The 26,592-nt window shown below is 42.2% G+C and overlaps 1 protein-coding gene across 1 annotated transcript in view; it reads left to right on the top strand.

Annotated features, from left to right (window-relative positions):
• LOC126485151 (G2/mitotic-specific cyclin-B-like) overlaps positions 1–26,592 on the top strand; it is a 53,617-nt gene that overhangs the window by 6,721 nt on the left and 20,304 nt on the right. The window contains exons 3-5 of the mRNA XM_050108819.1: positions 10,733–10,955; positions 17,267–17,422; positions 18,416–18,655. Coding sequence (XP_049964776.1) covers positions 10,733–10,955; positions 17,267–17,422; positions 18,416–18,655 — 619 coding nt within the window. The remainder of the gene's footprint in view (positions 1–10,732; positions 10,956–17,266; positions 17,423–18,415; positions 18,656–26,592) is intronic.

Below are 26,592 nucleotides of genomic sequence, written 5' to 3'. Positions count from 1 at the left end.
CATCCCATCAGAGGTGCTGGCAATCGTGGGGATTTCCGCACGATGAGTCAATCGTCTCCCCCATTCAACGTCTACCAAACACAAATGTGATGAGGCCATGGATTTAAAGACCCTTCCTGCTGCACCATGGCTTCTTGTAGTCTCACATACTGAAGACGGTCAATCCTTTGCCACGGTAAATCTGTTTATTATTCAGAAAGGCACTGATTCAAATTGCTGACCCTGTGAAATACTGCTCTTGTTTATGGAATGGGACTTTGCTTTTGGAGACGGCATTATGAGTCATAATGCAACAGTTGTTTGCTGCCTCACTTCTCCGTGGGTACCCTGTTTGTGTGGAGGCCCATTGCACTTTGAATTCTTCCCGTGGTGTAATTTACACCAGCTTGCTTGACAGTCCAACAGAGGCCGAAATCCTCTCTGGCCAGGGTGTCATTGCCATCCATCAGGTAATGAAAAATGTAGATTCATCCTTACTGCCCATTCACACTGTTTTTTCTCACCTTTGATAGTGTGGTGCTTCTATCAAAGATCAAAGCAGGCTATGAAATTATCAGTCGGACTGTACCTTCCGAACCCGATGCGTTGCTACCAGTGTCATAGTTTCAAGCACACTAGAATGTATTGTCAACACCCAGCCAAATGTGTAACCTCTGGTAGGGATGCACATGAGGGCGATAGCCCGCCGCCGCCGCCGCCGCCGCCTCCTCCTCCTCCTCCTCCTCCTCCTCCTCCTCTTAAAAGTTACTGGCTAGTCAGAAACCCTGTGTTCTCCCGTGTGGCACCTATAGTTCTGTTCTTGTTACCCCTTGCTCCATGAAGGACATGACCAAGCAGATATGCGACCTGGAATTCAGCTCTGAGGTTGTGAAGTTGCCCAATGTTAAGGTAGTGTTGCCATCCCCTCGTCCCACTGTGCAACAAACCGTCAAACTCTCACCTCAAGGGCAAAGCCACCAACTACACAACCAGTAGGCAGGAAAGGACAGAAGAGTAATCCCATGAAGACTTCCTCCATCTCTCCAGCCAAACACCACCTGAGTCTTCCTCTAACCAGAAAGCCTCGAAGAACTCTACTAAAGGCAAACAGTCTTCTCCTTCGCCAACTCGAAGATCGTGTATGACGGTGTCACCGTGTGGTACCTTAGCCCAGCTGACCCCCGTTTCGCTGGTGCATGCCACTAACCGTATTTCAGTGTTATACACCACGGACCGACCGCACAAGCTTCTGTGGACCCCATGGAGCAGGATATCCTCCTGCCTCTGTGCCCTGTAGTTGTGACTCCTCACCGGCTGTCACTCGGGGTGGCTGCCGAGTGGACACCCCTACATCTCTTCCTCCTCATGACTGTCTTGTTGCTTTCAGCATCGCAGCATCCCCTTTTACTATGCCTTCAGGAAACAAAATTGCGCCTTCATGATGGCTTTGAGCTTTCACATTACTTAGTGATTCGTTTTCACCTTCCATCTGAGGTCAGCATTCCATCTCATGGGGGTGTTGTGCTGCTCATATGGGATTACCTACATAGTCAACTCATTTCCCTGACTACCTGTCTTCATGCTGTTGCAGTTCGCCTTTTCCTTCCCTGCCTGACTTTTTCCTTCTGTACCATTTATGTACCTCAGTCATTCAATGTCACCAGGGCAGACTTCCCTCAGCTTATTGGGCAGCTACCTCCACTGTTTTTGCTTCTCGGTGACTTTAATGCACATAATCCCATTTGGGGTTCTCCCAGGCCCTGTCTGAGAGGTGTCCTCTTGGCTGACCTTAAACAACTCAACCACTTATGCCTTTACATTGGAGCGCCCACATTCCTTTCCAACTTCTGACACACCTATTACAATTTGGGCCTATCCTTTCGTACTGCCCAGCTTGCCCATTGTCTGGAGTGGTTTGTTCTGTCTGACACCTACTAGCACAACATTTCCCGTGTGCTATCCATTTGTTGACTCCTACCCGACCTACGTGCATGCCCAAATGGCAGCTTACTAAGGCCAACTGGCAGCTTTGCACCTCCCTGGTGACCTTTGCAGAACAAGATTCACCAGTTGTGGTGACCAGGTGGACTATCTCATAAAAACGTTATCCTTACTGCTGCAGGAAATTCCATTCCTCGCACTTCCTCTTTACCACGTTTTATTCCTTGGTGGACTGAAGCATGCTGCGACGCAGTTCTCGCACATCCACAAGCTCTCTGCATTTTTAACTGCCACCCTACGCTGCTGTTTCGTTTTCTAAGCAGCCAGAAATGTAATGTAGATGTTTGAGTTCTAATGCTTTAGGTGACCTGGAGTGTGGTGTGAAATTAAATTGCATGCAAAATTCACACCTCTCTCACATAAGTTTACTTGTTTACTTACATGGTATGCACAGTCGATTTTCTTCTCTGGATAGCCAGCTAAGTAGATCTCTGAAGAATACTGCTGGTTAATGGAATTTCAGTCTCTCTCTCTCTCTCTCTCTCTCTCTCTCTCTCTCTCTCTCTCTTTCCCCCCTCCCCCATCATGAAATTAGTGGATACTCACAGAATACTTTTAGTTTAGTCTTGGTATATTTCAACTTCCACAAAGAGCAAATTCAGCACTTCTCACATAAATATTCGAATGTTTGCAGGTCAACTATTCATCTAGCATTAAACTCTTATTAAATACATTTACTATAGTGTAGTTTTGGAACCACATAATTTATGAACATGTCTTCCTTCTAGCAAGTCCAACACATGAAGTATAATCAACAATTTTTCAACTGTTCTTCTTTTTTCTCGTTACAATAATGGATACATAACACCATAAGATACATAAACACCCCATGTTCCAATACAACTTCCGTGGCATGAGCTGCAAACACTTTTTCAATGCCGTTCGACCATCGCATCTACCTTGCCCTTGTGACTCCTTTCCTGCCTGCAAACAACAAATATGTGTTGTGTGGTATGTTCATTTTCTCGCGCTTATTTAAAAAAAAAAAAAAAAAAAAAAAAAAAAATATCGTATGTTCAAGATGGTAGAAGGAAGAGTGTAATCCGCTTATAACCCTTTTATTTACTATTTAACTTTTGCATTTTCATTTTACTTTGATTATAAAACAGGAGTATTTAACTCAATGTTGGAGTCAATTCTTTTATATCTAAGAGTCATGAGGCCTAAACCTTTGGTTTCCAATCATAAGCCCCAGGTGTTCCTGACACTTGCGTATTTTACTCTTTATTCTGGTTCTGTGTACTGCGTCTTTAGTACATAAGTCTCATTAATTAGCCTGTTTGTAGTCTGGAGGAACTCTGGGCAAATGAGTGTTCTTTTCTACCCTAGTAAACTCACATAAATCATAACGATGCTAGTGGAATACGGAACTTTCCCCTTAGCCATTGAGTAGGCCTCATGGTTAATTGCCCTAGTATACATCTTTATGTGCACTATAATTGAATATTTCCTGGTAAATGTATACATCTGTTATACACTCTGTATATCCTTCTTAATACTTCCTTTGGTCCCTAGAGTCCTCCCCTACTTTTCAAGTTATACATACTTGGTATATACTATGTCTCCATAAACTATTCAATATAAGTTTACTTAGGTTATAAGAGTCCCACTATCCTACAAACCATCAGAATATTTGTTATACTGACACTCCTTATTATTAAGCACAATAAATTCCTCTAGCCTTTGTTCTCCTCAATTACATTTCCTTCTTATGTATACCTGATGTAGAATTATCATAGTTTGTATATACTTACGTATATATGCGATAAGAAATCGTCATAGTTCTCATTTCATTGTTTGCATACTTGTATATCTTTGTGTGTATGATGATTGGTATTTGTGCAGTCTGATTCTTCGGCCTTCTTATCTGAAGATAAGTTTTAGGTTATTGGAAACCACAGAAACCAGGAAGGACTTCTGTGATAGAAGTAGATGAATATGAAAAGAGGGGGGAAAATAGATAGGTACTTAAAAGATAAGTAGGGAAGGAAAAAAGAGAAATGGTTACTAAGATCGAACAAGAGAAAGAGAGAACATAGCCCCAAAGACAGGAAACCCTTCCCACACCTCTTCCCCAGGATCCCTACCTCACCGGTACTGGAGTGAGAAGCTGGAGGAGGGATGGTGTTAAATCATCTCCTACAGAAGACATTCTCGCTTTCACCCTTGAGGTCCCTCAAGAAAATCTTAGCAACCCCTATGGAACGGCAAATAGTGAAGAATAAATCGCACTTGTTTGTGAGGGTTGTTTGAAAGGTGTGGTGTGTATTCTGTGTTAGCCATGATTTATATGTTGGTGTAAATCATGTTTTAATCTAAAATACCCACCCCCTTCCAAAAATTATACAAACCCTCCCATTTACATCACATTTCATAAAAGGTATAAAATATTCTATACCAAATAGAAAATTATACACTACTATAAAACAGTTATCTAGTTAGTCACTTTATATAATCTTTTTACATAAAATCCTCTATTCAGTTTATGTAGTCTCAACATCACTCTGTTTAAATAGCACCATCGTATTGTACTTTTCACTAATATAACATTCTATTCGTTTCATTTCATGTCCAGAGATCACTGTTCATTGGTGATTCTCGTAAGTTTTCTACTTAACTGTCATATCTAGTTTCTTATGTACTAAAATTATAGGATAGTTTAAGATTTTAGGAATCGATTATAGAATAGGTAAAGATTTGAAGAGAATTTAGTGCAGGAAAACTATCTTGGAAGAAACACCGAAAACAACTCGGGATCAGAGGTTCGTCACTCCGACTGTTAACTCAGAATGTTATTGTCCCTGGGGGATAGGTGTGACTCTGCCCGGATCCTGTGGATCAGACATTAACTTCAGTTGAGCAAGTGCAGACCAGTACTTCTCGTTAAATTTTGTGTGAAAGTCTCCCCACGGCAAAACAATCGCCACTTTACTAGGTAACAAAACATCAAGTAAAGGTATTCTATTTTCTACTGCATTCTGGATAGATTTGATAGTCGAAATGTTTCCGGAGGTTACTCTTCCGGCAACTCCTCGATCTATCATTTCCTCAAATGGTTCCTCTAAACTACATACACTTGTAATATCAGAAGCTGGATATATTCTCTCTGAAATTCTGTTCTACATTATTTACTCGTGTACTGACACCTGTAATCTGCGAGTGGTTCATTGGTAATAACTTACTGTCTTCCAACATTCTCTCTTAAATTGTGTAATCTTTGCTTTACAGCATCAAACATTACATACATTTTGAAATGATCCTAACTTCTCACTAATTCAGATTCTACATTATTACGTTTACCTTCAATGTCACATTCTAACTTTTTAGCGAAGTCCTTAAATTGGTAACTCTGTGTCTGACTAAAGTCAGTGAACTGTTGGTTTACATGACTGCTTAACGAACTAGTTAATTCCTCTTTCAAACCTATTTCAAAATTTTCTGGTTTAATAGTTAAAGCATCAAATTCTGTCTTCAGATTTCCCATACCTTCACATAAATTACTAAATTTGTGAATCTATCTTAGCACTTAACAGTCCTAAAGTTTCATTCTGAACATCCAACTTATTGAGTATTCACTGAATCTAATTTAAGACTTTGAGCATTTAAAGTTGTATTTTGATCATCCAGTCGAGAATTTATAGTTTAGTTTAACTGCAAACTCTGGGCTTTTAGTTTGGCATTTAAAGTTGCACTTCATTTCTCAAAGAAGCGCCCTGGTCATCTATTTTATCATTTGAGTATTTATTGAGTCTAATTTAAGACTTAGTTCATTTTTTAAAGCCACTGAATCTGCACTTTGGGCTTTGATTAAATTTGCTGCCTCAGACCAGTCTGGCACCTCCTTACTCACATTCATTGCCATAGCTGGTTCCGGAGTTTCCCCAAGTATTTGTATTATCCATTTTCTTCTTACTTTTAGATCTAGTAATCATAAAAAAAATTCTACACCGAGTTTAATAACTATATTAACAGTCTATTATTCAACAGTTTCTTTAACTTTACATTCAGACAATTATTGTTTTGCACTCACTTGGCATAGTTCTAGCCGCATTGGTGAGAGGATGCGTAATCAGCACTGGTGAAGTGCACTGGCGCTGGTGGCGTTGAATGTCTGTTTCGGTGTCGACGAGCATATGTGGAATTGGCACCGGTGATTAGCGTCTTGTGCCGTCGTCGACTGACTTGGCTGGTTTCCACATCTGTGTCCCCACAATGTGGATCAGAGCCGCTTCCTCCCCACATCGGATCTTCTTCGATGAATTGTTCTTGTCATATTTCTTCTTAGTCTAAAACGTCGGAATCTTCCCTTTTAACATTATATCTTTCTTATGTCATCTCTTTTAGTGCATTTATTAATTTTCACCATTCTAACTTTTAAGTCGAATCCAATTCCATGCAACAGTTCTCTTGTCTTGTTATACCTGGTTGCTATGGCAACACATCATATCTTCTGCTTCAATTTACTCTCAAAATTCACCCCCCCCCCCCCTCCCCAATTCCATTGGTTGCCACGTTCTAACACTTCTTAGATGATAGAACATATGGAGTAAATATACAAACTTTGTTTTCACCAATCAGTGATGTATTGTATTATGCAGAATAACATTCTCGCATTTCACATGTATATATCTCCGTCTTCTCATATTTCACTCATATTTCGAGCTTTAGAAATGCATTAAATTAACATTCATAAGCGAGTTGGTTTAAGAACCACTCGTAATTTAATAACATTTTTTGCTTCTAGAAAGTACAACACATGAAATACAATTAACAATTTTTCAACCATAAGATAATAAACACTCATTGTTCTTCCAATAAGACTTCTGTGGTGTGAGCAGCAAACACTTGTGGGAACCGTTAGACTGTCGCTTCTACCTTGTGCTCGTGACTCCTTTCCAGCCTGCACACACAAATGTGTCGCACAATATGTACATTCTGTCTCCCTTACTTTTTAAAATATTGTGTGTCGAGACGGTTGAAGGACTAGTGGTTCTAGAATTTACGCAGAAAGCGAAGCTCTACAGAGTTTACTACTATCCTCATTGTAGTACACAGCTAAAGGATGCTGTGTTCCTCGGTTGATAGTCCATTGGTAATATGGAATTTCATCTTGAAGCAGAAATGTCATTTCCAACAAAATCATAGGTTATGAGAACTTGTCTAAGTTAATCTAGTTGACCAGAAAACTCATTTCTCACTTTGAATACCAAAGATTTTCTAAAAGAAGTTGGTTATTTTCAGTGGCAGCTCCAGTGATGACTGTTGCCAGTACGTACCTAACACTTCGGGTCCTGAGCCATTGCGCGCGGTTGTCTACCATAAAGCCTGCTGATTTTTAACGTATTTTAAACTACTACAACTCGTGAAAGGTTTCAGTTATAGCAGTAAAATTACTCTTATTGAAAGACCTAGACTTTCTTATTTAAAACCATATATAATACCTTTATCTTGAATTAATACATACTTTTGACAAGTGTTATTTTTATAACATTGTTTTTGAAAAAAGGAAAAATTGGTCAAAGGTATATTCACTGTATTTTCTAGAAGGAATTTTTTTTTTATATTTGACACAAAAATTGTAATTATGATGGATACAGTATGTCTTATCTACAGTAACTTCCTGTAACTATTTTAGGGTGCAATTTTGCTCTTTGTGTGGTAAATTTTGAAGCACTGCATTTTGCACAATGCTACTTTACATTCACTACACTGGTAGCTTGTGTCTTTTCGCCACACTTTTCCAGGCAGTTTTTTTCCTCTCAGAGAACACACTACACACTGCTTTTGTTTCTGTTTCTTACCTACTTCTGTCTCAATCATTTTCCAGGAAATTATTTCCAGTTGACAGTCTTGAGTGTCCAGATGGACCAGGTCGGGGTTCAAGATCTTTGCTTTGTGCAAGATCTGCACAGATAACTGTCATGAAATGAGATGATGTGGGGTGTTTTCCAGTAACATTATTATATAATATGCAGGAATTTACAATCACCATTAGTATAACATGGAATGCCAACTTTCTCCACAACTTCAAAGTTCGATGTTCAAATGCGCCATATGACAATCGCTGATCTGATAAGTCAACACCAAACTTGTTATTGTAGTCAGCTATACAGGCTGGCTTTGACTTCTCTCTTCCTCTCTGATCAGTGAAAGTGACCATCTCAGTAGTGTGCCTTGTACTTATCATATGCACATTTCTCTTGTCCTTCCAACACAGTGCTAACATATTTCCTTTACACCTGAAAATAAGTTCACTTCGCTGAAGGTTTCGTATCTTTTATAGCACGAGGCAATCCCTGCCGAGATTTTCTTGTTCCCACAAGAGCAGTTTTTGCAGCTTCCAGTTCTGAAGCAAGTATTGGACTTGTGTAGAATCTGTCTGTAAACAAAGTGTAGCCTTTTCCTGAAAGATTTGCAAGCAATGTCTTTACCAGAGTCACTGTAAACAGAGAAATTCCAGATGTAACCTGTGTCAGATTCGGATAACATGTACAGTTTGATACCATATTTAGTTAGTTTTTGTGGCATGTACTGTTTGAAATACACACAACCTCGAAATTTACACATGCCTTCATCTGTTGTAATTTTTTGAGAAGGTGTATACGCACGCTGGAAATTAGCACACACATTATCTAGGAGGGGTCTCACCTTGTGCAGTGGGTCATAACCAGTTTCTCCTTTCCTCTTAGCTAAGGAATTATCACTAATGTGGAAGTTTCTCAAAATAGAAAGAAATCTCATGGCTCAAGATGGTTTGGACAGAAATTACACGACACAACAGGGTTCTTGGACCAGTGCTCTCGTATACGTGGCCTCACACTTACACTCATATGGACTACAATTGCCACAAACTTCCTTATTTCCATAAGTGTAACTCCTTACCACTTTGATAATGAGTTGGTGGGTGAAAGGGAATTTGTGCTTTGTAATTTCCTGATGCATTGTTGAGCATACAGATTAGTTTGTTCCTTTATATGTTTCATCATACTGTCTCACAGGAAATGTGAGAGAAATTCTAGAGGTGCACTGTTCTTGTCTAAACTGACAACATTGCATATTACAGATTGTCCTGAGAATAGATAGATATCTTGTGCATGATCAGTAGTCGTCCAACCTTCCTCAGAATTGGTGCGGCGCACAGGTCTCGGCTTCCCCCTCGCCGTCAGCCTTGCTCGTTCTTCAGGTACAATATAGATGGGATTACTTGCTGCTGAAGTGCTTGGACACCTGCTCTCCTCTTCTGAATCTATCAGAAGAGTAGTATTTGCAAATAAAATCATAATTACGTACTGAAAGTTTTTCAGTGAAAATCTGAACAAAAATTATACATGTTTTGTTGTCAGAATTCTTTACCTGAACTGCCAGAAACTACTTCTTGAACAGTCCACACCATCAGTCCTCTGCAATATCTTCCTCTGACAAATTAACATCACTTTCTTCTAAATCACGATGTAACGCGCGAGCAATTTCTTCGTCTGTCAAGCCACGCTTCGCCATGTCGACGCTACTGAGACCGCGCGGGAAAAAATCGCCGCTCACAAAACACAACAAATGAAAAGGGAAGCACACCCTTCCACAGCATGCCCGCCCCATCTAGTGACCAATACTCAAACTACAGTCCATGCAGCACCTCCCAGACAAGCGGGAGCCATAAGAACACTCAAAGGAAGGAGGGAAGGAAGGAAGGGGAAGAACGAGAACCCGCGCCCGTAAAATTACAGGCGCCGGACTTTTGGGCAGGCCGTACACGCCCATATTTTTACGGGCGTCGGCACCTAAGTGCTAAGAAAGTTGCCCCATACATGAGATTATAGTGCTTCTCATAATTGGTTCATGCAATATCTTCAAACACTAAAATGGAAAATAAAACTATTATCTATCAGTAGAATTCAAGCTACATCAAAATTCCACACTTTTTCGTTGTTGACAATTACTTGCAATATGAACTGCTAGGTAACATGTGCATTATGATACTTGCCAAACTAATTTATCAGTGGAAAATATCCTCTCTCCTTTCTCAAATTTTCTCAGAAGATCACACATCTAAGAAATGTCTGTCTGAGGAAAATGTTTTTGAGTGTTAAAAAAACCTGTAATTTATAGGTTTTTGCAAGACTTCATATTACTGTAACGTTAATATCAAATTAAAGCACAGTTAAAGATATTTGAACTGGTACCAGACAATGTGCTATGGCTTCAGTAGTTCTTGTTATATTCAGATGTTTTAAGGAACACATTTGGGAAACCACATTTCCAATTTTGAAACTGAAAAACAAACTGGCACATTCAAAAGTTGGTAGAAGTGGCCATGTTAGTAAGTACTGTCAAACAGAAAATCAGAAATCTGAGACATTGTTTAAAAATTAACCAAAATTGATAGATTTTAGGTGCATTCTGACCTTCTGTGTTTCTATAGACTAAATACTTATAGTTCTTTGCCATGTTTATTTCTTTACCAAGTCCTGTGGAAAGTGGTCTGTGTTTCAAAAGGTACAGGTTGTGGTCTCAACAAGAGTTAACTCGAAACTGAATTCCAACCAATGCTTTCTGAATGTGTGTCATTAAGTATTTATATAATTACTAAAATTATCCTAGTGTTGCTTCTGAGTCTACAACTGTTAAGAAAAAACTTTCTGTAATAATCAGTGCACATACTGTGTGTTCCTGTGGGCTGTACATGCATTTCTAAGTTGTAGGAAAAGTTTTTCATGGCATGCATTGAATTAAGATGCTTATCATTGCTTGCTTTCAGTGTGGAAAATGAAGTTGTGCGCTTGACAGAAACATTAAAGTGTGTTGCCATAAATGATGCAGATCCACCTCCTGTAGAAGAAAAAAAGGTGGTTAATAAAGAACAGACTTCATATTCGTCAACTCTGTATAATATACAGGACATAGACAAAGAATCTGCAAATGATGTACTTTTTATTGGGGAATATGCAAAAGATATTTTTGAATATCTCAGAGCACTTGAGGTAATTGAGAAATATTTAATGATGTGAAATTACAATTTGTGATATGACATGGAATATATCTTAGGTAGATTGATGTTATTTAATGTTAGTATTTATCTTTATAAATTTTAGGAACATAGTTAATAGTTTTTATCCAGTTTAAATTATTAAGCAACAGATCATGAGCCTGTCATTCCGTGTTTTGAAATGAGGAGATAAAATGTTAACATAGTGGTATGGCGTTGAACACAGGACATATTGTTAATGTCCTAAAGTGATTGAAACCAGTGCAATTAATAGTGAGTAATAGTTTTTCTCAAACCTCAACAACTGAAGAAAGATGATAGCATATAAAGTAAAGAAACTAAAATAAGGATAAAATTTCTATACTTAGAAGCAAGACAAATAATAAACCAGACAATGGAAACTCCAGATAAGAATATCGATAATGTAGGAAAAGGCAGATTGCTACTTAGCATAAAGAAAGCACAATTAAGACACTTCTAGTGTTTGGCCACAGCCTTTATCAGTAATACACCCACACCCCCCCCAGGATTCCTGTCAGAGATGCTGGAGTTGGTGGTTGTGTGTGAATGAGGTGTGCTTGCTTCTTTTTTTTTTACGTGTGTGCCTGTATCTCTTTTGCTGACAGAGGTTGTGGCCAAAAATGATATTTAGTGTCTCTAAATTGTGACTGTTGGCAACTTACGTGTCTTCTTTACGGTAAGTAGCAACCCTTCTTCTCATACATTGTAGACAAATAATAAAAATTTTTAGCGAACGTGTTTGGATTATTAAGCACTGTGTAAAGAGGAAGTTATCATTCCAAATACTACATTGTTTTAAATTGATGTGCATGGTTCTTCAGTTAATGACATCATTTCGTGTCTTTAAATCTGAAAGAATCTGAGTGCAAAGTGTTTACTGCCTTGATTTGTGTATTTATTTTAGTTAAAATTTTTTCCAATAATGAATAGAGCTCCAATTATGTGTATAATGAACAGTATCAGTATGTTGGTTTTATTCACGATAAAACTCTGTGATGGCCAGAAGGGTCCTTGTAAACAAGGACCCGTAATTTCCCAGAGCAAAAAAAGGATATGGAAATTAAGGTAGTGGGTACCACAGGAAAATAAAGTTCTCAAAAAAAAAAAAATTTGCCATAAGTGCAAATAGAGATAAAACATTTGCAACAAGATTCAAAATGTAAATATTGTGATGCAGTTGAACAATCCTCCTACCCATTTAAGAGCTGCTCATGACACCTTTTCAGCTATTGATATTAGGATTCCCCCCCCTCATGTCTTGTGCCTACACTACATTGGTCACTCTGTGGTCATCTCTGTGACTGACCACGTCCTGGTAATCTAGTCACTTCCTTGTCACCGTCTGATAGATAACTTACCATGTTGGACTCTTCGAAGAGCCAGCTGGCAGTTATATACCTCTTACCTTGACCCCCTCTGTCGGGCTGCGTCCATGAGATTGTGGGAGATGTGACCCACACAAGACCTGAGCTGCTGGAACTACTATTCCTCTTTCTACACACACACACTCTGTCACCAGCTAGTCCCATGGTGGGCCACAGGCATACCAGCAGCTATTGAGGATTGTCATAGGGGCTCGCAACATCTCAAGCGGCATCCTTTACAGGCCACCTTCGTTACTTAAGTGACTCCATCCTCTCACTAGTTGTTTTACTCATTGCTGAGTGCCATGACCTCATTTCCTTATTTTTTCTTACGTAGTTGAAACATCATACAGATGTCTCCATCTGTTTGCTGCTCTCCCATGTAGTCTTCTGCCCTAGATTTTTCCCTGCACGATGCTCTTCTCTAAATTATCCCCATTCCTTCTCCATCTTAAGGCTTCCTAATAATGTGCAGCAAGATGGAATGATGGCTACATTTCCTTCTTCGGAATATATACCTTTCCCTCCTGGGTGTGAGCCAGGGTTTGTGGTCTACAATCACTGAAGATTAACTGTTCAGGGGCTCATTCTTCAGGGCGGTTTTTGTGTTGATGCATAGGTTGTTGCTAAACAACTTGTAACACACTTTGTAACGGTCCTCTTCATACCCGGCAACATTTCCGACACAGAAAAAAGTTAGAAATCACTCTGTCAACACCGCCCACAGACTGCGAACTGCTTCAGGCTCTTGTCTCGTAATACATATGAATCAGTTAGTAACAGTTTGTTACAATTTGTGAAAACAGTGATGCACATATCTAAAACACTAGAGGGGAGAAATGACCTTAATTACCCATTGTTAGAGCTGAGGAGTTAATTATGCAGCAACAAAAATTTTTGATCATTTACTCGTCAACGTAAAATGTCTTACAGATAGCAAAGAAAGGTTTAAATGTAATTTAAATCATTTCTTCTGAACAGCTCCTTCTACTCTGACAAATTTCTTCTTAAAAACCAACAGCCAGTAAAGTGTAGTTGCATGAGTAGGACTAAAAATTTCTACATTAATATTACCACTAATCATGCATGCATGCATGCATGCATGCATGCATACATACCCTGTAAGCTGATTTGTTTTGTATAATTCTGATAAAAAAAATTATTCCAATGCTCTATGGAGCATCTAACAAACATGTCCTCAGATGCTCAAACATATGAACGTTACTTGAAGGCTACGTCTACTCAGGCTCAAAAACTGAATTTGGCTCAAAGGTGTCTGTTGACAGCTACAGACAGAATGCCTTGCCCATGTGCTCTGCAAACTGCTTTAAATGATGATTGCTCGCAGATTATGGTGGATTCTCAAATCTTAATGCACGATCCATAACTGAACCTCTGGTTAGGTTTGAAGCAGAAATCTGGCAGACCATTTTAAATACACACCTCAGCAGTCATTAGACATCTTGAGAGGGCAGAATGGGGTGCTGTGTGGAACTCAGTCTTAGAGTGTGGTCAGGTGATTGTCACTTGTGTCATATGTCTGTACACGAGATTTCCACACTCCTAAACATCTGTAGGTGCACTGTTTCTGATGTGATAGTAAAGTGGAAACGTGGAGGGACACGTACAGCATGAAAACATACAGGCCGACGTCTATTGACTGACGGGGACTGCCGACAGTTGAACACGATAATAGTGTGTGATAGGCAGGCATCTGTACAGGCAGCTGCACAGGAATTCCAAACTGCATCAGGAGCGACTGCAAGTACTATGGCAGTTGGGTGAGAAGTGAGAGAACTTGAATTTCGTGGTTGAGCGGCTGCTCATAAGCCACACATCAAGCCAGTAAATGCCAAATGACACCTCGCTCAGTCTAAGGACAATGATTGAAGAGTGGAAAAATGTTGTGTAAAGTGGCGAATCATGGTACACAATATGGTGATCTAATGACAGGGTTTGGGTATGGCAAATGCCTGGTGAAAATCATCTACCAGCGTGTGTAGTGTCAACAGTAAAATTCGGAAGTGGTGGTATGGTGTGGTTGTGTTTTTCGTGGAGGGGGCTTGCACCCCTTGTTTTGCTTGGCACTATCACAGCACAGGCCTACACTGATGTTTTAAGCGCCTTCTTGCTTCCCAGTGTTGAAGAGCAATTGAGCAATGGCAATTGCATCTTTAAACACGATCGAGCACCTGTTCATAATGCACAGCCTGTGGCATAGTGGTTACACATCAATAACGTCCCTGTAACGGACTGGCCTGCACAATCCTGACAGGAATCCTGCTGTATTACTTTGGGATGTTTTGGAACACCGATATCATGTCAGGCCTCACCGATAGACATAGATACCTCTCCTCAGTGCAGCACTCCGTGAAGGATGGTGATGGTGAAGAAGTCCCGTGCTCCTTGAGAGAGCAAGCTTCCAGCACCTGGTTGGCTGTGTGTCTGTGAGAGTGAAAGCTGTCATCAAAGCTAAAGGTGAACCAACACCACATTGAATTCCAGCATTACCGATGGAGGGCACCATGAACTTGTATGTCATTTTCAGCCAGGTGTCTGGATACTTTCGATCACATAGCGTATATGTGCAGACTGAAAGTGGCAGGAACAGTGATTGGGGGGGAGGGGGTGATATGCTAGGGTAGTCAATGTGGTTGTGCAAAGACATTGTGACAGGGTTTTACTGGTTAGTGCATCTGATTAAGTGAGCAGGCGATCTGGGTTTGTCTTTTGACCTTCGTACAAATTTTCATTCACTACTTCAGTCTACCTACATTGCCCATTGGTTCTTTCATTCCTTTTTTACTGTTTTAACTGCATCTAGAAGTGGTTTTGTCTCATTCTGTTGCACCCTATTTTCCATTTTGGGGATAATGCACTGTTGAATAGTGTGCACTATTTAATGCCTCAACTATTATGGATCAGGGGTGGGAGGGCTCTAGTCATATGCAGTGCTCCAGATTCACTTATCTACTGCCATACCTGTTTTTCATCTTTTTGTTATTGGCGACCACCTGATGTCCATTACACTCTGTAACTCTTTGCCTAATCATGTTGGTGGGGATTGGATGCTGGTGTAGTTCCTCTCTGTGAATGAGCCTTGCGAGACGCCACTCGTGTGATCTGACCTACGTCCCATTCCAATCTATAAGCATCTTTGTAACTTATTTCTCATCTCGGGCATGAGTATCTTCAGTACCTTGATTTTACTGCTTCTATGTACCTTCTTAATCCGAATACATTCCTGGCAGACATCACTGACTGCAGCTAAACTACCCCTGAACTAAAGGACTGATGACGGTTGCAGGCAGTTTGTGGAATTAGTTTTTTCTTATATAGTCCTGCTTTTGTGCTAGTCTTCCGCAGCATTTGGGTGTATAAAAAAAAGGTGAGAAAGGGAGCAATATTTCATTCCACAAATAAATTTTTGAAAATAGTAAAATTTTGCCAACATGTTTTGGGATAAAGTTGTTAAAATAAATGCTGAAGGTAAGGAGTGATATGATTACTATGCAAATACAACTACACTTATGTTAAAGAATAATTTGTATACAGATTATATAAAGGTAGTCTCACAAAAATGTGCTGAAATTTATTAAGTATAAAGTTCTATTAAGTTTCAAAATTTGAACTTGGTAACTAATGTTATCTAATCAGAAATTCTGGTAAATTTTGCCACTGCTGAAAATTATTTATCCTTTCCTTCAAAAGGATGCTTTCAACCAAACAAAGTTAATCTGTAAATACTCCCTTACTGAATATTTAGATATTGATAGCTCTGGTGTTAGAAGAAAACTAGTTTATGCCACTAATTTTTACTTCCTCTACTTTTAACTGAATAAATAAATAAAAAAAAATAAAGCTACGCTTTTGAGAAATGATCAAGAAGTGTTAATTGGACAGTGGAATGAGATGCATTTTGCCTGTACTTTCATCAGTATGACTGGAGTTTATGCATAATCTTTGGTTGCATATATGTATAGTTTAATTTGATCTAAAAGAGATTAGTTGAAGTGTGCTTCAGTTAATATAAAAAATCATAGAAACAGTAATATTAGTGCTGTTGAATAAGAGGTGCTGCTCCAAGCATAAATAGTAATGAAGGAGAATTTTAATAATAGAATGTGGTGTATATACTTGACATTAAATCTAAAGTTAATTTGTGTTAAGATTTGGTGCAGAAAGCTGAGATTTATGTTGCTCCTCAGATCCAACCTTAAATGGCAGTTTTGCTTGTCCTAATTTTGTGCCAGATCTGTACTATATTCAATAATGTTAATGCCCATTACGTAAAGAACAAAGGGTAGGTGATAAAAGCTGATTTCTGATAATGCAATAAAAATATTGTAAATGTATATATGTAGAATCAAACGAAGGTGAAATTCTTCGTTTGGGACTGATAGGTAGTCTTCCAGTTTTATTTGATCAGGGAAGTAGATATGATGCACTGTGCAGCAAAATTATAGTACCATTATAATATTAATACCTGCATTAGATTTCAGCTATAAATGACCAGCTATGGCTGTCAGCTTTTCTATAGCACATTTTGCCAAGGACCAGTCCTTACCCAATCGGCTGTACCATTTTCCTGTCCCTGCCTCAGCACGGTAGAGATGGGGCTTGTTTAGTCTAGGTATCTATAGCTTAAGGTCAGCAGTTACCAACTACATACTGATTTAAAAATAAATAGTTAAAATGCTGAGTCGTAAATAGGCACACAGAGAATATGGGCACAATTTAACCATTCAGGAAACATAAATTTCTTTGGTGTTCCTGACTACTGCGTACACTGTTTGTTCTCATTTTACATTAATTGTGAAACAACCTGAGTTTTAGAAGGTAATTTTGAGTTTATTGAATTTGACATTCTTTGAACATTAGAAACATTACTTTCCCTTTATTTTTATTAATCTTATTACAGATAAAATATCCTTTGAGACCAAACTTCCTGTGTGGCACAGTCACTCCACGGATGCGATTAGTCCTTGTGGACTGGTTGTTCGATGTACAGCTTCAATTTTCTTTGCTCTCAGAGACAATGTTTCTATCAGTAGCTATCATAGATAGATACTTACAGGTAAGAAAAATATTTGTGTCTTATACATTTATAGTTTTGAAAATGGTACTTACATGTGGCACTAAATTTTGTGGTCTCCTTCACATGTGAACTTTTACAATTAATAGGTTGTTAATTAACTGTAATTTCTAAGTTAATAGAAATACTGCTTGCATACAGTTGATAACCAAATTGGAAGCAATTAGTATTTAGAGGCATTGAATTCTTTAGAGCAGAACTAAATATTAAACTTCCATGAGCATAATGTGATTTGGGAATACAATTAACAGTTGCAACGAAAAGAAATAAGAAAAAAATTGCTGTATTTTTTTTCCCCCTCCCCTCCCCCATTAGAGCTTCTCGGGTAATGGGTTCTCAGGATTTTCTTGTTGCCATTCCCTGTTGTCATGAATTTAGTTCAGTATTCAACTGGCAGAAATATCTTAATTCTTACAGATTATGCTGTTACTCTAAAGCTATGACAAGTTGCAAGTTTTTTGTAACATTGTTCATTGTTTATTATGGATAAATCTTGTAAAATATGTTCAAGAATTGGTTTTGACCTTTGGAAAAACTTGCAAATAACCGAAATACTCTATTTAACTGCAGTTGTTCATTTCGTACCAAGGATACCTGTTTGCCACGCCATTCACCAAAACTTTGAGATAATTTAGGTTGTGCACAGAGCCTTGAAAATCAGTTTGTTTTTAGGTGTTTAAACTGATTCCCTGTCCAACGATATTAGAAAGAATTGTAAGGAACTTGTTTAAAACACACGGCTGCTGTGACATTGTAGGTGAAATGACCCTCAATTACCCCTTTTATCAAAGGAAGTATCCACCTCACCCTTGCAGGAGTTTAAATTAGCTGAAACACAAATTAAACTTCCATTTCTTAACATAATGCAATTGTTAGTCTCACAATGCTCGTGATGTGGTGTACATGTTTGTCGACAAATATTAATTAGTGCATGTCTCTGCAAAATGAGGTGTTTAGCCAGTTTCTTGTTTTCAGAAAGTACATATAATAGACAAAAAGAAGATACAGTTACTTGGTGCAGCATCAATGTTAACAGCCAGCAAATATGAAGAAACATACCCTCCAGAGATAAGCAATTTTGTATATATTTGCAGTAATCTTTATACAAAAAATGAAATATTAAAAATGGAAAACCAAATCTTGAGGACCCTGGACTTCTTTATTGGCTATCCATTGAGTGTCCACTTCCTTCGTCGGTACAGCAAAGCATGTTCAGTAAGTATGGCTACTTTTATGCTCTGAATTTCAAGAGCTTAGTCTGAATGAGTGCTGTGCTTTGACACTTTCCCCAGGACATTGCATTAAACTATTTCCAAATTATTAGGAATTTAAACTGTAGAATGTTTTTTTAAAAAAAAGTCTTTTCCATGGTTCCTTCCATAATACACGCATAAATCACCATTTGTTCCCTTCGCAATTTTCCATTACAGAGTGAGGTGGTGCAGTGGTTAGTCCACTGGACTCGCATATGGGTGGACAAAAGTTCAAACCTGCATCCGACTATCCTGATGTAGATTTTCTGTGATTTTTCTTAAATTGCTTCAGGCAAATGCTGGATGACCTTGCTGTTTGGTCCCTTACATCAAATGAATCAACCAACTTTCCATTAGTATTATAACTATTTTTGTGGTTTTTTATTATTGCAAATATTATGTAATTTACACTGCATGCCAAGTTACAAATCTTCTTTCATGGGCTCAAATTGCTGGAAGATGCACATAAGGTACTTTGGTGTTTAATATCTTTTATCATACTGTCAGATCATTTTTTTTTTTTTTTTTTTTTTCATTGGCACTATTGCTTTTGAATGAGTCTAGCCTTCTGCTCAATGTGAAATCTGGGTTGTCTGTAGACATCATTTGGTGCCGATTGCATGTTTCAATTGTTAAAAAATAAGGAAAGAAATAGTTCATGGTTTCCAAGGAACCATGTCAGAATTCAGTTTAATTCATCCAGAAAACTATGAAAAACTTAAATCTGGACAGCTGAGCAACTGGTAGTGAATTAAGTGGTGCTCTGGAGGTAGTAAGTAGTATATTGCAATCTCCTTCTCCTCCCAGCAGGAACAGAGTATCCATACCCAATCCTCCAAATGAATGTAGGAGTAACAGGGCTCAAGGAGTCGTAAATCGGAATAAGTTTTCGGTGATACGAGGAAGGACAGGACATTTGAAAAAGTGACTCCCTTCTATATCCATAAAGGCTTGGAAAGACTTGCTAGAAGCCTTCTATAAAGTAGCTGAGGAATAGTTCCCTGGTAGACTAACAGGGTAAAGCAAGTGGAACTACTTAAGAAGTCTGAAAAATTGTGTTAATATGATGTAAGTGTTGAACTGCCCAACTCTGGCAAGGGTGTGGTCACATGCCGTGCCTATGAAGCTGGGATTGACTGTCCATTTCCAGCAGTCTGTGTTGACTGCCCTGGGAGCCACCCAGTCTGGAGCAGAGACTGCCCTGCCCCACTTTTGCAGAAGACCGAAAAATTCAGGAACTTGATCACCAACCGGATCACCTATGCTGAAATCAAAAAGGAATATAAAGTGACAAAACCCTCCCGCCTTTACCACTTCTTATGCTTCCAAGGCACAGAAACCTGTTCTTAAGGTCGATGCTTCGGTGCATACGTTGTCCAGTGTACAACCATCCACCACCAGCATCTGTACTTGCATCTGTACATGTGAAGGCAAAGTGAGTAATTATGAAGCAATGCAAGCAGCTGCGACAGAAACAACCAGCAACAGCAAGTTCAGTGAAGGCACATGAAAAGCAGAGTACCTCTCATTGCATCTGTTCCCTCATCCTCAAAGGGATGGGGTGCAGGGAAAGGTTAACGACCTTTGGTTCAGAAGCTGTCCTGAGCAGTCGGACATCATTCTTTCATGTCTGATGAGGACATCATGGAGCTATATCCGTCAGATCCAGGCAGTCCCTCCATTCCTCCTCACTCTAAAAGTGCTTCACCTCTGCAGTGCAAAGGTAGGGGTAAACTAAAACCACATTGATGAAATGGCTCCCACCCTACAGTGTAACTTGCAGGGGTTCAGGACGCATGTGGAGGAACTATCTTCTCTCAGGGTAGACCACTGTGTCTGTCTCCAGGAGGTTAATCTCTCTGTTGTACACCCCTGAGCTACGAGGCTATGTCCTACACAAAAAAGACGACCTGAGTGGAGAGAAAGCTAGAGCAGGCATAGGTATTTTTGTCAATACTAAGTAGCACTCCTCACCTCCCCCCCCCCCTCCTCCTGCGGGTCCGGGGATTAGAATAGGCCCGCGGTATTCCTGCCTGTCGTAAGAGGCGACTAAAAGGAGTCCATCCCCCTCACGGGGGTAGTTCGCGCCTGCGTCCGGAGACGGACGGTTCCACGACCTATCATTGTGGTCCTTTTGGTTTTTTCACTTCTCGTTTCTTCCTTCCTTTTGTTGGTTCCTTTCTTTGCTCTTCTCCACCTCACTGTCTTCCTTACTCTTTCCCTTGCCTTCTCATTGCCTTTTTCTCCTTGCCTTCTCATTGCCTTTTTCTCCTTGCCTTCTCATTGCCTTTTTCTCCTTGCCTTCTCATTGCCTTTTTCTCCTTGCCTTCTCATTGCCTTTTTCTCCTTGCCTTCTCATTGCCTTTTTCTCCTTGCCTTCTCATTGCCTTTTTCTCCTTGCCTTCTCATTGCCTTTTTCTCCTTGCCTTCTCATTGCCTTTTTCTCCTTGCCTTCTCATTGCCTTTTTCTCCTTGCCTTCTCATTGCCTTTTTCTCCTTGCCTTCTCATTGCCTTTTTCTCCTTGCCTTCTCATTGCCTTTTTCTCCTTGCCTTCTCATTGCCTTTTTCTCCTTGCCTTCTCATTGCCTTTTTCTCCTTGCCTTCTCATTGCCTTTTTCTCCTTGCCTTCTCATTGCCTTTTTCTCCTTGCCTTCTCATTGCCTTTTTCTCCTTGCCTTCTCATTGCCTTTTTCTCCTTGCCTTCTCATTGCCTTTTTCTCCTTGCCTTCTCATTGCCTTTTTCTCCTTGCCTTCTCATTGCCTTTTTCTCCTTGCCTTCTCATTGCCTTTTTCTCCTTGCCTTCTCATTGCCTTTTTCTCCTTGCCTTCTCATTGCCTTCTTCTCCTTGCCTTCTCTGGTCTCCGCCTCGGCGTTTGAGACAGTCTGTCCTCTTCTTCCTTCCTCCCTGTGCGTGCCTGAAGGCCGACCCACGCGTTCGCACGCGTAGCCAGTGACGGGGTAACGCGTAAGTCCCCGCCCTGGGTAGACATGTAAGGCACGCGCGTACCCCCTGGTAAAGGCCAGGCCCGGGGAGGGGTGATTGCCTGAGCTGATACCTTCTGACCATGCCAATTGGTCCCTCCGTCTGTTTCTCGGGAGGTGTGACCTGAGGTGTAAACATTCACCTAAGGCGGGAGTGCCCTCTGAGAGGGTCCCCACAAGGAAGGAGCGCGCCATCGGAGACGCTGGCAATCATGGGGGATTCCTCCGCAATGGATTCTACTCCATCTCTTTCGACTTCGACCCAAAAACGGAAACGTGACCAGCCAACAGTGACAAAAGTACTACCGCCTGCCCCACAGTTCCTCGTAGTTTCTCGAACTGAGGACGGAAAGGATTTTTCCTCTGTCAACCCTTTCGTTATTCAGAAGGGCGTAGATGCCATAGCCGGATCTGTCAAATCCTGTACCAGGTTGCGTAATGGCACCTTATTACTAGAAACTGAGAATGCCTTTCAGGCACAAAAACTGCTTCGGGCCACCCTCCTGTACACGTTCCCTGTCCGGGTGGAGGCCCACCGAACTTTGAATTCGTCTCGTGGTGTGGTCTATACTGGCTCCCTCGACGGATTGACTGACGAGGAGCTTCAATCATTCCTCGCTGAGCAGGGCGTGACGGCTGTCCATAGGGTCATGAAAAAGGTCAACAATGACCTTGTACCGACCCGGACAATTTTCTTGACCTTCGATAGTGTTAAGCTGCCATCGCGCATCAAGGCGGGCTACGAGGTTATTTCTGTTCGCCCCTATATCCCGACACCTACGCGCTGCTACCAGTGTCAGCGTTTCAATCACACTCGACAGTCTTGTTCCAATGCGGCTAAATGTGTCACCTGTGGCAGGGATGCCCATGAGGGTGACTGTCCACCTCCGTCTCCTCGTTGTGTGAACTGTCAGGGTGACCATGCCGCATCCTCCCGCGACTGTCCTGTCTATAAGGAAGAACGCTGTATCCAGGAAATTCGGGTCAAAGAGAAAGTGTCCACCTCGGCTGCTCGCAAGCTATTGGCTAGTAGGAAGCCCGCGCTGCTCCCAGCGGGGAAATACAGTACTGTCCTCGCCCTCTCCTCGGACTACCCGGGAGGTAGCAACCCAGACATGCGATCTGACCTTCAGCACCACGGTCGTCCGTTCGGCCAGTGCTAAGATCGCGCGGTCGACGTCTCCTCTTCCTCCCATCACCCCACAGACACGAGCACCTTCTTCAGCTTCTGCTAAGACGAAGACACCGAAGTCAGATGCACGGGCCTTCAAGAAGGAACCATCCCGTGCAGACTTCCTCCGTACCTCGACCTCACAGCCTTCGACCGGTACTTCCACTACACGTCCTTCCAAAAAGGCGCATAGGAAGCACAGTTCTCCTTCCCCGCCACGGCGCATTTCTTCTCTTGCGCCACCCAGCGGCTGCCGCCCCAGGCCGTCATCCGTTTCGCCTGGCCGCACCGCTGGTCGCCGTACATCTGGCCGTTCACTGGCGGAGGAAGCTCCCCCTCCCGGCCATCCTCCCGAGATGGCCGATGACCCTATAGACCCAATGGACGATGACTGTCCGCCTACTGATAGCGGCGGCAGTGCTCGCTCGAAGCCAGGCCCTAAGCGGCCTTCGAGGTGACCACTTCTCTCACCTTTCTTTTCTTACGATGGCACTTATTCACTGGAATATTCGCAGCATTCGCTCCAACCGAGAGGACTTGAAGTTGCTTCTCCGTTTGCACCGTCCGCTTGTCGTAGCCCTCCAGGAAACGAAGCTACGCCCATGCGATCAAATTGCCTTGGCACACTACACCTCTGTGCGTTTTGACCTACCCCCTGTGGTAGGTATCCCAGCTCATGGAGGGGTTATGTTGCTGGTCCGGGATGATATTTACTACGATCCCATCACGTTGCACACCGGCCTGCAGGCAGTTGCCATCCGCATTACTCTCCCCACTTTTACGTTTTCCTTTTGTACCGTTTACACTCCATCGTCATCTGCCGTTACCAGGGCAGACGTGATGCAACTTATTGCTCAGCTACCTGCACCATTTTTGTTAACTGGAGACTTCAATGCCCACCATCCCCTTTGGGGCTCTCCAGCATCCTGCCCGAGGGGCTCCTTGTTAGCAGACCTTTTCAACCAGCTCGATCTTGTCTGCCTCAATACTGGCGCCCCCTACTTTTCTTTCGGACACATCTCACACCTATTCCCATTTAGACCTCTCTATATGTACTCCCCAACTTGCACGCCGGTTTGAGTGGTATGCACTTTCTGATACATATTCGAGCGACCACTTCCCGTGTGTTATCCATCTCCTGCAGCATACCCCCTCTCCGTGCTTCTCTAATTGGACCATCTCCAAGGCAGACTGGGGGCTCTTCTCTTCCAGGGCGACCTTTCAGGATCAAACCTTTACAAGCTGCGATCGTCAGGTCGCACACCTCACGGAAGTCATTCTCGCTGCTGCTGAATATTCCATCCCTCACCCTCCTTCTCCACGTCGCGTACCGGTCCCCTGGTGGACCGCAGCATGTAGAGACGCTTTACGTGCTCGTCGACGTGCTTTACGCACTTTTAAACGCCACCCTACAGTGGCGAATTGTATCAATTATAAACGATTACGTGCTCAGTGTCGTCGTATTATCAAAGAAAGCAAGAAAGCCAGCTGGGCTGCTTTCACAAGCACCTTCAACAGTTTTACTCCTTCTTCTGTTGTCTGGGGTAGCCTGCGCCGGCTATCTGGCACTAAGGTCCACTCGCCAGTTTCTGGCTTGAAGGTCGCGAATGACGTCCTTGTGGCCCCTGAGGCTGTCTCCAATGCCTTCGGCCGCTTTTTCGCAGAGGTTTCGAGCTCCGCTCATTACCACCCTGCCTTCCTCCCCCGCAAACAGGCAGAGGAGGCTAGGCCACTTAACTTCCGCTCCTCGAATTGTGAAAGTTATAATGCCCCATTCACCATGCGGGAACTCGAAAACGCACTTGGCCGATCACGGTCCTCTGCTCCAGGGCCAGATTCTATTCATATTCAGATGCTGAAGAACCTTTCTCCTGCGGGTAAAGGTTTTCTTCTTCGTACATACAATCGCATCTGGATTGAGGGACATGTTCCCACATGCTGGCGCGAGTCTATTGTTGTCCCGATTCCTAAGCCGGGGAAGGACAAGCACTTGCCTTCCAGTTATCGACCTATCTCGCTTACCAGCTGTGTCTGTAAAGTGATGGAGCGAATGGTTAACTCTCGATTGGTTTGGCTGCTCGAGTCTCGACGCCTACTTACCAATGTACAATGTGGATTTCGTAGACGCCGCTCTGCTGTTGACCATCTGGTTACCTTGTCGACCTTCATTATGAATAACTTCTTGCGGAAGCGCCTGACCGCGGCTGTGTTCTTTGATTTGGAGAAGGCTTACGACACTTGTTGGAAGGCGGGCATCCTCCGCACCATGCATACATGGGGCCTTCGCGGTCGCCTCCCTCTTTTTATTCGTTCCTTTTTAATGGATCGACAGTTCAGGGTACGTGTGGGTTCTGTCCTGTCCGACACCTTTCGCCAGGAGAATGGGGTGCCACAGGGCTCAGTTTTGAGCTTCGCTCTCTTCGCCATCGCGATCAATCCAATAATGGATTGCCTCCCAGCTGATGTATCAGGCTCCCTTTTCGTGGACGATTTTACCATCTATTGCAGCGCGCAGCGTACACGTGTCCTGGAGCGCTGTCTTCAGCGTTCTCTTGACCGTCTTTACTCCTGGAGTGTCGCCAATGGCTTCCGTTTTTCTGCCGAGAAGACGGTCTGTATTAACTTCTGGCGATACAAAGAGTTTCTCCCACCGTCCTTAAGACTCGGTCCCGTTGCTCTCCCAATCGTGGAGACAACCAAATTTTTAGGCCTTACATTTGACAGGAAACTTAGCTGGTCTCCACATGTGTCATATTTGGCCGCCCGTTGTACCCGTTCTTTAAATGTCCTCCGTGTTCTCAGTGGTCTGTCGTGGGGAGCGGATCGAACCGTCATACTTCGTCTATATCGGTCGATCGTCCGCTCCAAGCTGGATTATGGGAGCTTCGTATACTCCTCTGCACGGCCATCCATCTTACGCCGCCTCAACTCCATACAACATCGGGGTTTACGACTTGCGATCGGAGCATTTTATACCAGTCCCGTAGAGAGTCTTCATGCTGACGCTGGCGAATTGCCACTCACCTACCGGCGCGATATACTGCTTTGTCGGTATGCCTGTCGGCTACTGTCAATGCCCGACCATCCGTCTTATCGTTCCTTTTTTGACGACTCTCTTGACCGTCAATACGGGTTGTATGTCTCTGCCCTGCTACCCCCTGGCATTCGCTTTCGTCGCCTCCTTCAACACCTTACTTTTTCCCTCCCTGCAACCTTTCGAGTGGGCGAGAGCCGCACGCCACCTTGGCTCCAGGCTCAGGTCCGCATTCACCTTGACCTCAGCTCGCTCCCAAAAGAGGTCACCCCCGGTTCGGTCTACCACTCCCGTTTTTTGGAACTTCGTTCGAAGTTCATCGACATGACTTTCATTTATACAGATGGCTCTAAGACCAATGACGGGGTCGGGTGTTCCTTTATTGTCGAGGCACAAAGTTTCAAATACCGGCTCCACGGCCATTGTTCGGTCTTCACAGCTGAGCTCTTTGCCCTCTACCAGGCTGTTCTTTACATCTGCCGCCACCGACATTCTGCTTATGTCATCTGCTCAGATTCCCTGAGCGCCATCCAGAGCCTCAGTGATCCGTACCCGGTTCACCCTTTCGTACACCGGATCCAACGCTCTCTTCAGCAGCTGGTGGACGTCGGTTCTCCAGTTAGCTTTATGTGGGTTCCGGGCCATGTCGGTATCCCTGGGAACGAAGCTGCAGATGCCGCGGCCAAGGCTGCGGTCCTCCAGCCTCGAAC

Source organism: Schistocerca serialis, chromosome 6 (assembly GCF_023864345.2).
Source record: "Schistocerca serialis cubense isolate TAMUIC-IGC-003099 chromosome 6, iqSchSeri2.2, whole genome shotgun sequence".
In the NCBI taxonomy this organism is placed as follows: domain Eukaryota; kingdom Metazoa; phylum Arthropoda; class Insecta; order Orthoptera; family Acrididae; genus Schistocerca; species Schistocerca serialis.
The sequence above is the reverse complement of the archived record's forward strand: the minus strand, read 5'-3'. Positions and strand labels throughout refer to the sequence as shown.